General features: G+C 39.7%; 1 protein-coding gene across 1 annotated transcript in view; it reads right to left on the minus strand.

The window, feature by feature from the left end:
* Positions 1–16,097, minus strand: part of COL6A6 (collagen type VI alpha 6 chain) — a 109,441-nt gene that overhangs the window by 83,864 nt on the left and 9,480 nt on the right. Inside the window, exons 6-9 of the mRNA XM_033202296.1 lie at positions 13,393–13,962; positions 6,087–6,430; positions 5,924–6,002; positions 216–370 (exon numbers count right to left, since the gene is read on the minus strand). Coding sequence (XP_033058187.1) covers positions 216–370; positions 5,924–6,002; positions 6,087–6,430; positions 13,393–13,962 — 1,148 coding nt within the window. The remainder of the gene's footprint in view (positions 1–215; positions 371–5,923; positions 6,003–6,086; positions 6,431–13,392; positions 13,963–16,097) is intronic.

Raw genomic sequence — 16,097 nt, forward strand, 5'->3', positions numbered from 1 at the left:
ATTTTTGCCAAGCATATACATTAAACATGCTTTGACATCTCTTTACTGTACTACATTTCTTCCAAATAAACCCTCTTATGCTGTTTACTAATTCATAAAAACCTTTCTTCACTCCCAAATAAACAGAATAAGTTCAAATTCTTAAGCATAAGTATTAAACCTACATACAAAATAATTGAAAATTTAAGCTTACCAGCCTTTTCAGAATAACTTACTAGCTGCTTTGACAGACGGCTCCCAAGATCTCTCATGCCAATAGAGAGCTGCATCCTGTACTCAAATCCTTTCCCAAATTCAATATAGGGAAGATCAGCCAAGTCACTTGAATCAGCAGGTCCATCCAGAGCAACAGTTATGAGTGCATTCAGGCCTATCCAACACAGTTTACAATGTTCCAGATGAGGTGGGTTTGGTTACTTTATTTTTTTGCAAGCATATTTAAATTGTTATTCTCAGGGAACAGTTGCAAGAGGAACAGTCAGTTTACTTTATTTTGAGGTATTTCCCCCAAACATGTGATGTAAACTTGACAAGTGAGAAGACTATAATAAGAGCACAAAAGGAATTACGTTTTCCAAAACTAATTAAATTGGAGATAGCGAAAATTGTAACAGAACTTCCAGTTCCCTGATCTGAAGGAGACAGTTCTCAAAGATCTACAGAGCATGCTAAAGTACAGAGAAATTCACATACCAAGAAAGTCCAGCCTGGGCAACATGGCAAAACTCCACCTCTACAAAAAATTTACAAAATTTTACAAAATTAGCTGGGTATGGTGGCACATGCCTGTGGTCCCAGCTACATGGGAGGCTGAGGTGGGAGGATTGCTTAAGCCTGGGAGGTTGAGCCTGCAGTGAGCTGTGATTGTGCCCCAGCACCCCTACCTGGGCAACAGAGCAAAACCCGTCTCAAAAATAGAAAATACATGTTGTACATTTTTGCCATTCAGTGGGGGATCCTTGAAGCAGCAGCACTGGCATCACCTGGGGGCTTATCAGAAATACAGAATCTCAGGCCCCACCCCACACTTAATGAATCAGAATTTGTATTTTAACAAAATCCCCAGTGATTTGTATACACATTAAAGTTTGAAAAGCACAGTTCTGTATGATCTGATAAAACATCAATAACCCAGTTGGAACTATAGGGAGTAAAAGAGTAACAGGCCTACTGTCAGGCAATTAGGAACAGATGACAGACAATCATCCAGGAGCTGTGGCTCAGAGGCTTTGGGGTTTTATGAATACAATTATTTCAAAGAAAACTGTTGGTTAAGGACCAACATAGGGTTGCCAATGACTTATTTTGCTAGGTAAGAACATTAAATAATGGTGGCAGTCATCATGGTGGAGGAGGTAATTCAGCAACAACAGTGCTATCACTTGTTGATAGAAACTGTGTGCCTGGAAAATGGTTAAGGGCTTCACACGCATTATCTTATTTGTAAGGTTCAAATATAACTCTATTGGTATGTATAATTATAGTCCTATTTTACAGACAAGCAAACAGGCTTGGAGAGGTTAAATGACGCCCTATAAGTGGTATTTTAAGGTTTTTCACCCAGATAGCCTAATTCCATAGCTCACATTCAAAGGATATTTTGACAATAAAAATGTGCTAACGATAGAATCTTGGAATAAAGGGCAGTCTCAAAATCAAATACATTTAGCTTCACGTAAACCTGACTCCACTGGCAACATTTTTCTCATTATTATTGATGGGTAAAGAATTATTTGATGAGAATTGGAACCAATGAACCAGAATAGATAAATGTTCAAGGACTTGGCTGAGAGTCAAGAAAATCTTCTTAAATAAGTTTATATGATATGATTTCATATGAAACGAGTAGATGAAGAGAGAAATCAAGAGAATGAAGTTTCAGGGACATATTGGAGAGGTTCAAGTTCCAAGAGAGGCAAACAGAATGGTTATCTGCAGTGGAAGAAAGAGGCTGAGCGTGGTGGCTCACGCCTGTAATCCCAGCACTTTGGCAGGCCGAGGTGGGCAGATCATGAGGTCAGGAGATAGAGACCATCCTGGCTAACAGAGTGAAACTCCATTTCTACTAAAAATACACAAAATTAGCCGGGCGTGGTGGCACGTGCCTGTAGTCTCAGCTACTTGGGAGGCTGATGCACAAGAATCACTTGAACCTGGGAGGCGGAGGTTGCCGTGAGCTGAGATGGCGCCACTGCACTCCAACCTGGGCAACAAGGCAAGACTCTGTCGAAAAGACAAGACAAGACAAGACAGGAAAAGAAAAAGGAAAAGAAAAAGGGAAAGAAAAGAAAAAAGAAAAGAAAAAAGGAAAGAAAAGAACCACCACCACCAAAGAAGAATAGGGTCACCAATTTGTCCTCATTTCCTGGGACTTTCCTGGTTCTAGTGCTGAAAGTTCCCATCTTGTTCCAAACAAACCAGGACAGTTGGTCATTCTTCTAGAATGAGAGTGAGGAGGGGGAGAAAAGAGGTTGTAGAGTCGTCTGGGATATGAAATGCTTGTACATCAATTGGTGTTTAGTGATCAAGAGAAGCATACTAATGGATCTACTTGTAAGAGAAAAAGAAAAACCTTCTCTCATCTGATTTTTCTTACAATATCCAGGAAATGTAAAATTTTAAGAATGTAAAATGATAAAATAAGAACCATGGGATTGTTGACTTGCAAGAAATACGTATATAACTATTATTTATAACTGCTTTTCTTAGGATCAAGGGACTCCAATCTTCTTTCAGACTCATCCAATAAATGAGTCATATGATTCTAAATACAATGTTTTCAATTTTCTAACAATGAATTAAGAAAGAAAAGATTTTCAAACTTGGAAGAATAAAGAATCACTGAGTAGATTCTAGGGTATTCAATTCTAAAAAAAATAATTAATTTAAGCCCCAATCCACGTGCATAAGTTTTAAAGCCATGTCCACCATCAAGGATTGTTTTTTCCTTGTCTCCTCTTGTTCAGTGATGATTGCACAGTTTACACATATTGATGTTTGGCCTGAAATTAAGAAAGCTTTCCTAGGTGAATAGATCATAGGGCCCAGCACCAAGTGAAGTCCTGTGTGTGTCAGTATGGGAAGCCAGTGAGAGAGATACTTCTTGTCCATACAGAAGGCCACTTTCTTTTCTTTATTAAAGAAAAAAACAAAATTAAAAAATTCAGATCCTTTGAGATCTTGCTTGGTGTAAGCCTGACAGGTGAAGGAACTGTTAACCAAATTCACACTTGACCATGTCAAAGATGGTCCATTTCAAAGAACTAGACACTTTTCAAAGAATGTTATTGCCATGATTTCTATCTTCCATTTGAAGAATCTAAATATCTGAGGATACTATTCAAAATATAGCTTCTGAAGTTGATACCCATTTACTAGTTTTTCAGTAGGCATTGGAAGAAAGATGTTTGGTCTTAGAATTCTGGGTATTCCAAAGCACTTCCTGGAAGAAACTCTACTGTCGTTTGCAAGAGAAACATCTTTTCCCCACAAAGGAAAAGCTGAAATAAAACAAAACAACAGCAACCACCAAAACAACATTACCCATCCCAACTAAGCACTCTGGTATCTTTTTTCAGTCTTAATTAAAACCTTAATCATAGCTCATGAACAAAGGCCAAGACCAGAGAGAATAAAAACAAGGCAGATTTAGTAAATAAGGGATAAAATAAAAACCCTTACTCCCTTGTTGTGGGAAGTCAGGGATCCCAAATGGAGGGACCAGCTGAAGTCACAGCAGAAGAACATAAATTGTGAAGATTTCATGGACATTTATTAGTTTCCCAAATTAATACTTTTATAATTTCTTACATCTGTCTTTGCTGCAATCTCTGAACGTAAATTGTGAAGATTTCACACACATTTATCACTTCCCCAATCAATACTCTTATAAAATTTCCTATGCCTGTCTTCAATCGCTTAATCCCATCATCTTCGTAAGTTGAAGATGTATGTGGCCTCAGGACACTGTGATGATTGCGTTATCTGCACAAATTGCTTGTAAAGCATGTGTGTTTGAACAATATGAAATCTGGGCACCTTGAAAAGAACAGGATAACAGCAATTTTCAGGGAACAAGGGAGATAATCATAAGGTCTGACTGTCTGCGGGGCTGGGCAGAACAGAGTCATATTTCTCTTCTTACAGAAAGCGAATAGGAGAAATATCGCAGAATTCTTTTTATCAGCAAGGAATAGTCCTGGGAAAAGACTGCATTCCCGGTGGAAGGGGTCTCTAAAATGGCCGCTCTAGGAGTGTCTGTGTTATGCAGTTGAAGATAAGGGATGAAATATGCCCTGGTCTCCTGCAATGCCCTCAGGCTTGCTACAATTAGGAAATTCCAGCCTGGCGAATTCTAGTCAGACCAGTTGTCTGCCCTCAAACCCTGTTTCCTGTTAAGATGTTTATCAATGACAATGTGTGCCCAGTGGGACATGGACCTTCATCAGTAATTCTAGTTTCGCCCTGGCCTTGTGATCCCACTCTACCTCCCTGCCCTTGTGATCTTTTATTGCCCTTAAAGCATATGATCTCTGTGACCCACTCCCTATTCGTACCCTCCTCCCCTTTTGAAATCCCTAATAAGAACTTGCTGGTTTTGCAGTTCAGGGGGCATCACAGAACCTGCCAACATGCAATGTCACCCCAGAGGCCTAGTTGTAAAATTTCTCTCTTTTGTACTCTTTATTTCTCAGACCAGCCAGCACTTGGGGAAAATAGAAAAGAACCTACGTTGAAATACTGGGGGCTAGTTCCCCCAATACTCCCTAGTAGTAAACTCAGAGAATTTTGCAATTTGTTTAAGATGGGAGAGAGAGAACAAAATAGAAAACACAAAGTCCTGTCAACCTCTATTAGCTAACCTGACAGGTAATGCCTTAGGTCAGGTTCCCTAGAAACAGAGTTTGAGATAAGGATTTGGAGGTGCACAAATTGTTGAGGAAGCACTTTCAGAAGAAAGGGAGTGAGGAAAACAGGATAGGGCAGGGGAAGTTACTGAGCAAGACAATGTTGCAGCTGGAGTCTAGTTTTATTTAGCCTGATCCCACGAAGCTCTGGAGCATAAATTGCACCACACCACTGGTGTCATTTAGAGGCAAAGGTCCAACTCTGCAACCTAATCTGCTGCCCAAGGATGGGGTGGAGAGCAACCTTCCAGGTGACGTGGCTCTACTGGCCAAGGGCAATTCTTCAGAGAAGGAGTAAGCTGTGAGTTGTTAGCAGCTAGAGGATAAATGAATCTCCCAGTAAAGGAGATCTGGGTAGGGCAGAAATTGCACCCACTTACAGAAGAGGATTTCTATTCTGAGTCAAACAAGAACTTCTTTGTTTGACTAAACAAGAACATCCACATGTTCTTGTCTGACTCAGAATAGAAGCTTTTGGTTCAAAAGCTAAAAGCCTGGTGCCAGAGCTTAAAAATCTCAAACACCATGGTTGGCCCATCTGTGGTCTGAAGGAAGGAACTGATTAGAAAGCCCCAAAACATGAGTAAACTTATCCAACAATGCTTGCAACTCCGGGAACTTTACAACTGTTAGAAGAAAACTGACTCTCATTCCCTGGTCAAAGAGAAACATACTATTCCCTTCTGGTGACACTAAAGAAGTAGCAATATTAGGCAATATGCGGCAAGAGAGAAAGGAACATTCTCCAGGAAACGAAGAAGAAATACAGTAATATGATACAAAGGATAGGACTTTGTATTCAGTGCTGTTTCATACATATAAGGCATGAGGAAAAAAGTGCATGTCAAAATATTCTGAGAACTCATTTGTTCTGTCTAGTACATACAGAATATGGAGATTGTCAAAATCAGGGTTATTCAAAATTTAAGAGCCTGGAAATTTAAGAGCCAGAAGTTAGTTCTGAGATTATAAAGTTAATAAGCACTCCCTTCCCACTCCTCCTCCATACTCAGTACCTTCTTTTCTAAGTTCATCAGATTTTTGTTCAAGTTTCTCAGTATCATCATCCAATCCATCTGAAAATAAAAGGACCACCTAAGAAGTATTCCAAAAAAGAAAAATGAGTTAAAAGGGGTTCACTGCAATCACAGACCAACAAATAAGATAAATCCATGTTACCTTTCCTCGAGCAGCCGATTTATTCTGAAATGTATCCCATAGAGAATCCAAGAGGTTTGCATTGAGAAAAGATGGTCCTTTAACTGTTATATCCTTCAAGCTATTCAGTATGTTTTCACTGTAGATCTCAAACTTGGGAGAATATTTTTCCATGGCATTTGTCACTTGAAAAGCCACACTGACCTGAGTCTCTGTGCCCACCTCACAGCTTACTCCATTGAGGGAGCTGATGGCACGTAAGATGTCTTGAAGGTAGGTTTCCATCCAAGGCTGACCTTCAAGCAAAGTCTGCCCTTTCTCCTGAGTTGAGACATCAAATCCCACCACAACATCCATGAAACAGTCTAGGATTCAAAGGAAAAGCATGTCTTAATAAATCAACAAATACCTTTATTTAACTCAGATACCATGTCTGAATCAAGGGACTTGGAATTCTATTTCAGTTATAAAGTTAGAACACAATGAAAGGCATAAATGAATAAAGAAGAGGCTAAGCATCAACTCTTTTCTAATCTGTAAAAGTGGAAGGGTACATTATTATTTTTTCAGGTCATAAAAAAATCCGTTGATTCTATAATGAAGTTCTGAAAGATTTTATCTTAGATATTGAAAAAGTCATGCAGAATCATTTAAATATCCCCAAAGTACACTGTGGAAATATTAATAGTCTAAAACATTCATAGAATGCTACTTATCAATTGAGGTAATTCGACAAATATTAAATTTTAATAATTATAAGGGAAATTTAAGAACATTTGAATAAAGTCATTTAGAAAAAAATAAATCACTAAGGACTCATCTAAGGAATGCTTTTGATGATTTATCGTTCTAAAAAGGGCCTCTGATTCCTCTTGTCATCTTCTAACATCCACTCAGAAAAGAAAAAAACAAAACTAAAAAATTCAGGAGATCTTTTGAAATCTTAATTGGTGTAAGTCTGACAAGTGAAGAAACTGGTAACCAAATCATTCACATTCGACCATGTCAAAGATGGTGCCGCTTTCAGGAGCTCAGCCATTCCAGAAGCCAAGGACGGACACTGCCATTTTGAGGTTAAATACTTAGAGGGGTGTTGCATTAAAGTGCTTTGCTCTTATTAATTCTAGGGAAACTTAAGAGTTGGATAAACTAGAAAGGGCTTGATATTTTAAGCTGAGTGTCCTAAAAGACAGAGAATAAAGTCATGTGACTCAAACACTCTTCTTTCAATAGTTTTTAACTTGGCTAAAAACTCTAATTTTTTTCAGCAAACTCAACACATACAGCTTGCTTGATAAAATGAGTGGTTGTTTTTAATTTGGTTTGCTTAGATCAGCAATGTTTAAGATACTCCTTGTAAAGGCAAATGCCTACTTCCCAGACACACTGGTCAGCTGGACATTTGCAAGTGTTTAAAACCAAAATCGTTAATTTCAACTTTTAAAACAACTGTTGGAAACTTGATTTTTAATGAGTTGACTGAGGGAACACAAAAATCTTATTTGATAATCAATTTTCATCATGAGATTCAAGGTAAATCAAAGTGTTATCAAAAATCTGGAAGACTGGACATCTTATTTTACTGTATTTTACTTTATTGGAAATCTTAGATAATCAGAAAATTAGATAATCAGAAAATAAGATAAATTATTTAGAAAAAAAGCAGAATATATCCTTTCCAAAATTCCTCTTGCATCAACGTCTTCTCATATCTGTCTTGAGCTCGAAAGTTTCATCTTTGATGACAACTGTTTAAACCTGGGCAGAAAACCAGGTAGTAGATATGATAATGTCTTTGAGAAAAACAAACTTGTGTGGAAAAAAAAACAACCAGCAGAAATACCAAAATGACATCAAGTGACCTTGGGAACTGTTGCCTATAAACATTGTGTATTTTAAATTTTTGTCTACATTGCTGAAAGTACAAACTTATTTAGGTAAACAAGTTTCTTGTGTTTAATTTAAATTGACAAATGATTCCATAATAATGTGAGAGAAGGAATGGAATTTGGTGGGCAAGTCCAGAATTAATAACCATGTGTCTAAGTACAGTGAGAAAGACCAAACCATACTGAGCAAGAGGCTCTCATGCAACAGCCTAAAAACTCCACTGAGACATCTGCCCTTAAATCAGGAGCCCTGTCTTGAAGTCTTCCATGACACAGGTTGTGCTTTAAAGTGAATCTGCCACTGGTGACTCCAAAGGACTGGAGGCAGGGAGTTTTGGAAGTGAGCTAGGGAGAAGGCTGAAACTGGATTTCCAAAGAAATAATAAAGAATTCAAGTAGGATAACAGCAGTGGGAATAAGAAAGGGGCAATAAAAGCAAAATATTTAAGAAGGTCATTGGCAGGAATGGCTACAGAGGGTGACAAAAGAAGTAAGAGTAGCAGGCTGAGCCCTTGACTAGTCCTCCAAATAGCAATGTGGAATCCTGGGGGGCAGGTCTGTGAGTGGGAAGACAGAAGTTCAGTTTCGGTCATATGCTGGTCACTACTCTGTTACTGCCAAACTACTTTTGGCAACTCTTATCCTCTCTGGGCATTCATTTTCTTATCTATACAAATAAGGGGGTTCTATATCTCAAAGTAAAAATACAAAAGCACAGAAAAGAGTGAATTGGACCAGACAGTTACAAGTCTCATTGCTTCCTGCCAAGCCCAAAAGCTGATTCTAATTATTACTTTATAAAGACAGTTCTTAATTGGAGCTGATGATGGCAGATTCTTGGTATTAAGAAATACTGTCAAGAGGCTAGGGTACATTTATAAGACTAGAAGACAGATTCTTGAGAAAATACTTCAAAGGGGAAAGTGGCAGTTATTAGCTGGGATAGGAGATAAACCTGTTTGGGACTTTGAAAGATGTGGTATTTTAGATTAAAAAAGGAAAGGATGATTATAAAGTATAGCTAGGGACTATTAGAGACTCAGTATACACCTCCCAGATTTGCTTCCTCCCTTCCCCAAGGCATAGACATTTGTCCACTGAAGAGCCCTAGCTGCCACCATCCTTAGTCTGCTAACCGCGGAGGTGACAGCCTGGCTTTGACACGGCCTCCACCATGCTCACTGCAGAATGGCCACACTGACTCTGGGGCCTGTGTGCAACCCATGTGAACTTAGGGAGGCCCTGGCCCCTTCACCATTTCCCGCCCTAGATGTTGTGCACTGTGGGACCTGTTTCTGGTTTCCCCAGCAGTTTCCATAAGGGGTGGATAACACAACCCAGTAGTGTAGGGAAGTTAGCTCTCTGACTTATGAGAGGCAGTAGATGGGAAGGAATTGGCAGGTAAATCCTCTCCTTTATTCCCGCTGCTGGGCTCGTCTACACGGTGGTTCTGTAGGGCTTCTCTAGTGATGTTCTGCATGACCAATGCACCAGTTATGTTTCTTAAGCTGTGGCTAACTTGGTAACATACTACCTTGTACTTACTTTCTCCGCCTTTCCCGCATCACTTCCCTTCCATTCACTCTTGCTTCCCTGGGACTGCACTTCCAACAAAGTATTGGCACGTAAACTCAAGAGCTTCAAAGGTCTGTTTTCTAGAGAACCCAGATCCAGTTAAGGCAGGAACATAAAAATAGCTCCTTATTAAAAGTTGGAAATGAACATCTATTTTTTCCTTATATTTTTCACATCTCTTGAATCAAGTCCTGAGGTTGTCTCTTACCCTAATCAGACTAGTCTTTTGCGCAGTCTCCCTTTTGATTCATCTATCCATAATGACAGATATATCAGATGAGAGATGCTCCTGATTCTTTGCTACCTAATCATGGCTCCATGCTAAAAAATAGACAGAACCTCCACGTTCTAAAAATTGCTCCAAGTCTCCTCTACTGGACAGAATAGCCAGTCTCAAAGAAAAATCAAGACAATAAGTATGGATAAAAGTGAGAAAATACCATGTATATTTATTAAATTTGAATATAGCTCTGAAATGTGGCTAAAATATTTAAGTCCCTAAACTAAGGAATTCTTGGTAAGTTGTCCTTCTGTGAACTAACCCCATTACTCCACAAATTTTCATTCAAGAGATCAATTCATGGTACTCTCAGCAACATGCTATGATATTAGCTAACTCTCAATGAACACTTACCATGTACTTCCAATTCACTGTCTCACTTCTCCTCATAAGACACAGAATAAGTAGAAGCTCTTTTTCATTTTGCAGATGAGGAAGCTGTGACAGATAAGCTTGCCCAAGATCTCACAGTTAACACTGTGTCTCGTTTCTCACACTTGGGATTCAGATCCAGACTTCTCTGGAGTCCACATGCTGAACTACCTTATTCTACCACTTCCTGGTTAGCCAGTGATGACAAGTCATGCAGATTGCTAGATCTATGACTAGATTATGCTATTGGAAGTGACAGCAGGAAGTGGTTTCCTTAGGGAATATCAGCTTATGGAAACAATTTTAAAGATACAAACCTATGATGTGTTAATAAGCTCCATCTATTAATTGGTGAAGCACAACACTTAGATATTAGTTCTTTATAATGTCAACATCAGATAACCTATACAACTAATATCAAGAAAACAGCTTAATATAACAAAAAACTCAGGGATGGGGGTGGTGGGAGGAACAGATGGGGGTCAAACAAGCCTAGGTTTCAAAATGTGCTTAGTCTTACTTCCTGTATGATCTAGACCAGGCTACAAATATTCCCTTGAAGTCCAGCTTCCACATTTATAAATGAAAACAAAAATACAAACCACATAAGATGCTGGGAGAATTGAGTGAGATAGTACATTTAAAGTGCTTAGAGCACCAGGTTTGACCCTTCGTAGATGCTCAAAAAATAGATTCTTAGTCACCTCCCTCATACCTCCACGCGGCTGACCTCCCTTTCACATACGTTAATCACAGTATGCAACTAGAGGAACTTTTACAAACCAGAAAACTAAGACTCAGAAATGGTAGTGACATCTCCAAAGTTATGCATATTTTAATAAGAAGCAGAGCAAGTGTTCAGGCCTTAAGTCCAGTTTGCTTTGAGCTGTACTCAGCTATTGTCTGATTTCCTTGTTTTGGGATTTACAGTTTAAAAAGAACTGGCATCCCTTAATATATTTGTACACGCCTTTGAAGCTTTATCGGTGTTCATTCCAGCCTCATCAGTCCTCAGCTCACAGCCTGCCTCACATTCTTCCTTGTTGGAGTAATAACCTCAAGTTTATCTTAATACAGAGTATTTTTCTTATTTTTTGCATTCATGACTATTTCCTTAAAAATAACTCATTAACTACTTGGAGTTCATACTCCTGTTTTTCACTTTCCACATGGTTTTCTTTCATCGCACTCAGATAGAAACTAGATGGTTCAGAGATAATTTTCTGCCTAATACTTGGACTTGAGTAATTCATATGAAACAAAAAATTAATGTGGAAGGTTTGGCTGAGGTAATCAGATACATTCCAAAGTATGTGAAGCAGGACTTAGAGAGTCAGTAGTCCCAAATCAACTACAGAACTCTTAACCTTTAACCCGCACATCAGGTCTTATTAAATGTTTCGGACTGCAGTTTGGAAAAGTGTGTTTGGAGAGAGCTGTTGATGTGCTGTGGGCTCTCTCATCAGGCACACACACAAGGAGAGCAGGTGACTTCCTTTTCAAGCTGAGAGAGGGGATTTCAGAGATAATCTGGAGATAACCTAATCCTGGAAATTCTAAAGCATGAGACACAGGATGGCATATTGCCCTCCCTACAAAGAAGAGGCAATCACACTGGGGGGCTGTGATTCCCAGTTTTTATTAGGGCAATTGATATGTTATTGTTGACCATGGAGCTGATGTGGCTGAGTGGAAGAGCAAGCTGTTGTGGGCTCCTCTGATCTCCCATCTAAGAAGCCCCTGGCGGGGGCAGAGAAATCTCAGCAGAACAAAGCTGGAGGTGTCACCAGATGCCCAGAGGCTGAAAAAGGCGTAAGAGACACTCTGGAATAGAGACATACCCTAAAAAAAACTGTGATGGAGAGATCTTTAGACAAAGGTGGCTTGGTGGGGGAAGCGATGATGTGGGGCAGGAGGTGAAATCTTTGAAGGACCTATGAATGGACCCAGCTTTAGACATGGGCTATTGTCAGAGAAAACCAATTCCTGATAAGGGACAGATTAAAAACTTTCCTGTACCCTTTTAGTTGTTCCCCCTTTCCTAGTACCTTCTCCTTCTGGAGAGTCTAGAAATTATGGTTAGTAAGATGGAGCAGCACCTGGAAGATGGGGAGTGCAGTGAAAGGCTGGGGACATTGGGTGAAATGTCAACCACTTCTCTCACAGCAAGGCAGCCTGTAGCAAGCTGGAAATGTGGGGTAACCTTGAATAAAATGTAAAGTTTTAATATTACACTGGGATGGACATATTAATGACCAAAAGGAGGTTATTTCCTGAAAGTGATGAGAGGCAAGGGAAGAGCTGGCTCCCATTCATAAATTTAATGGTTACTGGTAGATAAAAATGAAGGCACTTTATATTATATCCCAGGTATCATGCTTATTAAAGTTTAAATATGCATTTTCTCATTTAGTCCTCCCAATGTTCTTTTGAACTAGGTGCTGCTATCATTCACATTTCATAGGTGAGAAAATTAAACTTAGAGAAGTTAGGCAACTTGTCTCAGAAAAAAATGGCCATAGAGCAGGGATCTACTGTCAGGCTGTCTGTCTCCAGAGCTGCCTCTTAATGACCTTGCAACTTTTTTGGTTTTTTTTGAGTGGAAATCTGGGATTAATGTTTACCATGGGTAGTTACACAGAATCATAGCCAACCCATGAGGTCCCTTTATAACAGAAAAAGTGACTTCTCCTTGAAGACACTTCACTTCCATCTGTTGAAAAAAGTGTCAAAATGCACTCATTCTAAAGAAGATATTTACTAACTTCTGTGGTAAAGTTTCATAATAAAGATATAAAGGAGGTTTCCTACCTACCTGTACCACAGCTCTTGGCAGCCCTATAGGCCCTCTTGCCAAGCAACCAAAAAATCAGTCAAATATTTGCTTTCTTTGAGGCATGCTCTTCAACTTCTGAAACCAGCCAGATTGCAAACAATGGCCTTTTCCTCACACGGGAAGGCAGGCATTCCCACTCACAAAGGAGGCATGCTCACCCAGGAGACAGGGAGAAAAAAGGGCACAGGAGTTCAGACACCCTGTTTCTCAATCCGCAGGTCAAGATAAATATTTAATAAATGTGAAAAGCTCACTTTGAAATCCAGAGGCACACTTCGAAATGCTCCCACTAGCCCCAGGGGATGACAATGGAGCTTGAAGAAAATGTCAGAGAAGATGGTGTGGGGAATCGATATGAACTTGCTAGATACTTACTGCTTTCACCCCCTGTGGTACAGATGTTGCGAACGATCCTTTTATTGACCTTCTTCAGTTCATCGAAGTTGTGCACTGTCAGTTTTTTCTCTGCAGTCCCGGTGATCTGAATGAGCTGCTGGTCATCCACATCCCCAATGCCCACAGAGTAGATGTCGATACCTCTGTGTCTCAGGGCTTCCGCGGCCTGGGCCACCTCGTCTTGGGACTGGCCATCTGTAAGGATCAGCAACACCTGCGGGGTACCTGTATTTATCCTGCTGCCCATGTCTGGCCTGAAGTAATGTTCGACCTTCCTGAGTGCGGCACCGATGTGCGTGTTTCCAAAGATCTGCGTGATGTTTTCAATCTGAAATGATATCTCTTTTGCACCTATGAAAGTTCCCAGTGGAAACTCTGGGCGATAGGCATCGCTAAACTGGGCCGCTCCTATACGCACTCTGTTGGGGCTGACATCAAAGTCTTGAACAACGGATACCAGAAATTCCTTCATTTTCTTGAAGTCAGTTTGCTGAATGCTAGTTGAACCATCCATAAGGAAAACAAGATCTACTTTGTCAATTTCACAATCTACAAAGAAGAGAAGGAACAACAGCAAACCCAGATTGTTATTCTTTCCTTAATCCACCAAGTAAATTAAATGTTTGCAGCTATAGGCCGGGCGTGGTGGCTCATGCCTATAATCCCAGCACTTTGGGAGGCCAAGGCGGGTGGATCACAAGGTCAGGAGATCGAGACCATCCTAACTAACATGGTGAAACCCAATCTCAACTAAAAAAAAAATACAAAAAATTAGCTGGGCATGCTGGTGGGTGCCTGTGGTCCCAGCTACTAGGGAGGCTGAGGCAGGAGAATGGCGTGAACCTGGGAGGCGAAGCTTGCAGTGAGCTGAGATCATGCCACTGCATTCCAGCCTGGGAGACAGAGAGAGACTCCATCTCCCAAAAAAAAAAAAAAAAGTTTGCAGCTATATAGAAATGATATTTCTGAAAGTGGTTACTTAACTTATGCTAGCATGTGGTCACATTAATTGGAGAGGAAATAAAGGCAAATGATCAGTTCATAAAGTCAGTACAAGGCATGAATCACACATCTTTTTATGCTTCTCTTGGCTTGTTGATTTGGTCTTAGGCCATTTTATTTTCTGAGATGCCAGAGAACTGGGGCCAGTGCTACGGAAAACTTGTTCTCATCTACAATCTAGCCTAAGCTCTTCCAGAAAGCCCGGTGACAGTAGCAGCACATCAAGAGAAAACAAAACACACATACATTTAGGGATTCGAACAAAAAGGCAGATGGTTTGTATGATTGACTTAGCCTCCCTGGTCATTTGAGCCAATAATTATTTTTCCAGTTCATTAGGGCATATTGAGAAGAGGTTTTAAAAGGATGCCTTTTGGTCTGTATCTAGTCAGTTTTCCTTGTTATCAGTCCCTTTCTGCTGTACGTAGGCAAAAATATCTCCTTGAGAAAAATATTTTTGAACAAGCAATGCAATATAGAGATGCTTCCCCCATATTAACACAGCAAATATAAAACAAGAAGAACATGAGAGACCATTGCCAATGAATGAGTTATGCTTGGCACATGCGTGTTCCTTAGCTTTCTGGTAAGCATGATCGTTTCCATGAATTCCCCAGTGATCTCACCACTGTCCGAACTTAGTTCTCATCACAGCCTTAGAAATATTAAAGGTGTCTGAGATTCCTTAAGTCCAGGTAAGCAAGGAAGAGATAAGAAGAAATACGGTAAATCGATCCTTTAGGAATTGGTTAACTTATTGAATTATTTTGTTTCAGATTTGGAAATCTAGTACTGTTTTTCTGTCTGAAGGAAAATTTTCAATATGAAAATGCAATGTCAATTTCTACAGTGAACTGGTGAAGGATAGATCCAATTTTAGGCAATGGCTACAAGGAAGGAAGAAATTTGTCCCAGTTTTCAGTAAGACCCAGAAAGATTTTGTTAGTTTTGTGAAAGAAAAAGATTGTAGCTGCATTCTAAGGAGGCAAGGTTTAGGAAAACCAGAGAAGTTAGATGAGTTTTAAAAAGAACTACTATATCTAGATGTTGGAATCATGAATTAATAGCAATTCATCTAATAAAAACATTTTGTATATTTAGTAAAATAAATCTTAGGAAAAATACTCAGGAAACTAAGTAGAGAACAATCTTTCTCTGAACCAAACTTATAAACTGAAAGTAAAATGATGAAGGAAGGAATACATACACACATGCAACAAAGCAATCTCCAGCTGTCAGAACAAAAGCCCAGCATCCAGTGCAAAGGAAGTCTCACTATGCTCTGTCCTGGAAACCTCTGAGGCTGGAACAGAGGTTTTAATACTGGGCTTCACATTTTAAATGACCTTGCGCCATAACTGAAATAAGCAAAGAAACTGGTGACTTCTGGCCTGAAGGAAAGAAGACTTCAGGCAATTATAGCTGGTTCTTAGGAGGAGAATTTGATTTCTTGCATAAAGAGGAAAAAGAACTAGCAAGTGGAAAAATGTGTAAGCACATTTGTGTTCTCATGAAGCCTGTTCAAAACTGGTGAATTCAGCTAGGTGTAGTGGGCCCACACTTGTAATCCCAGCACTTTGGGAGGCCAAGCGGGGCAGATGGCTTGAATCCAGGAGTTTGAGACCAGCCTGGGCAACATAGTGAAATCCTGTCTTTACAAAAAAAAAATTAGCCATGCCTCA

Source organism: Trachypithecus francoisi, unplaced genomic scaffold (assembly GCF_009764315.1).
Source record: "Trachypithecus francoisi isolate TF-2019V2 unplaced genomic scaffold, Tfra_2.0 Lachesis_group0, whole genome shotgun sequence".
NCBI lineage: Eukaryota > Metazoa > Chordata > Mammalia > Primates > Cercopithecidae > Trachypithecus > Trachypithecus francoisi.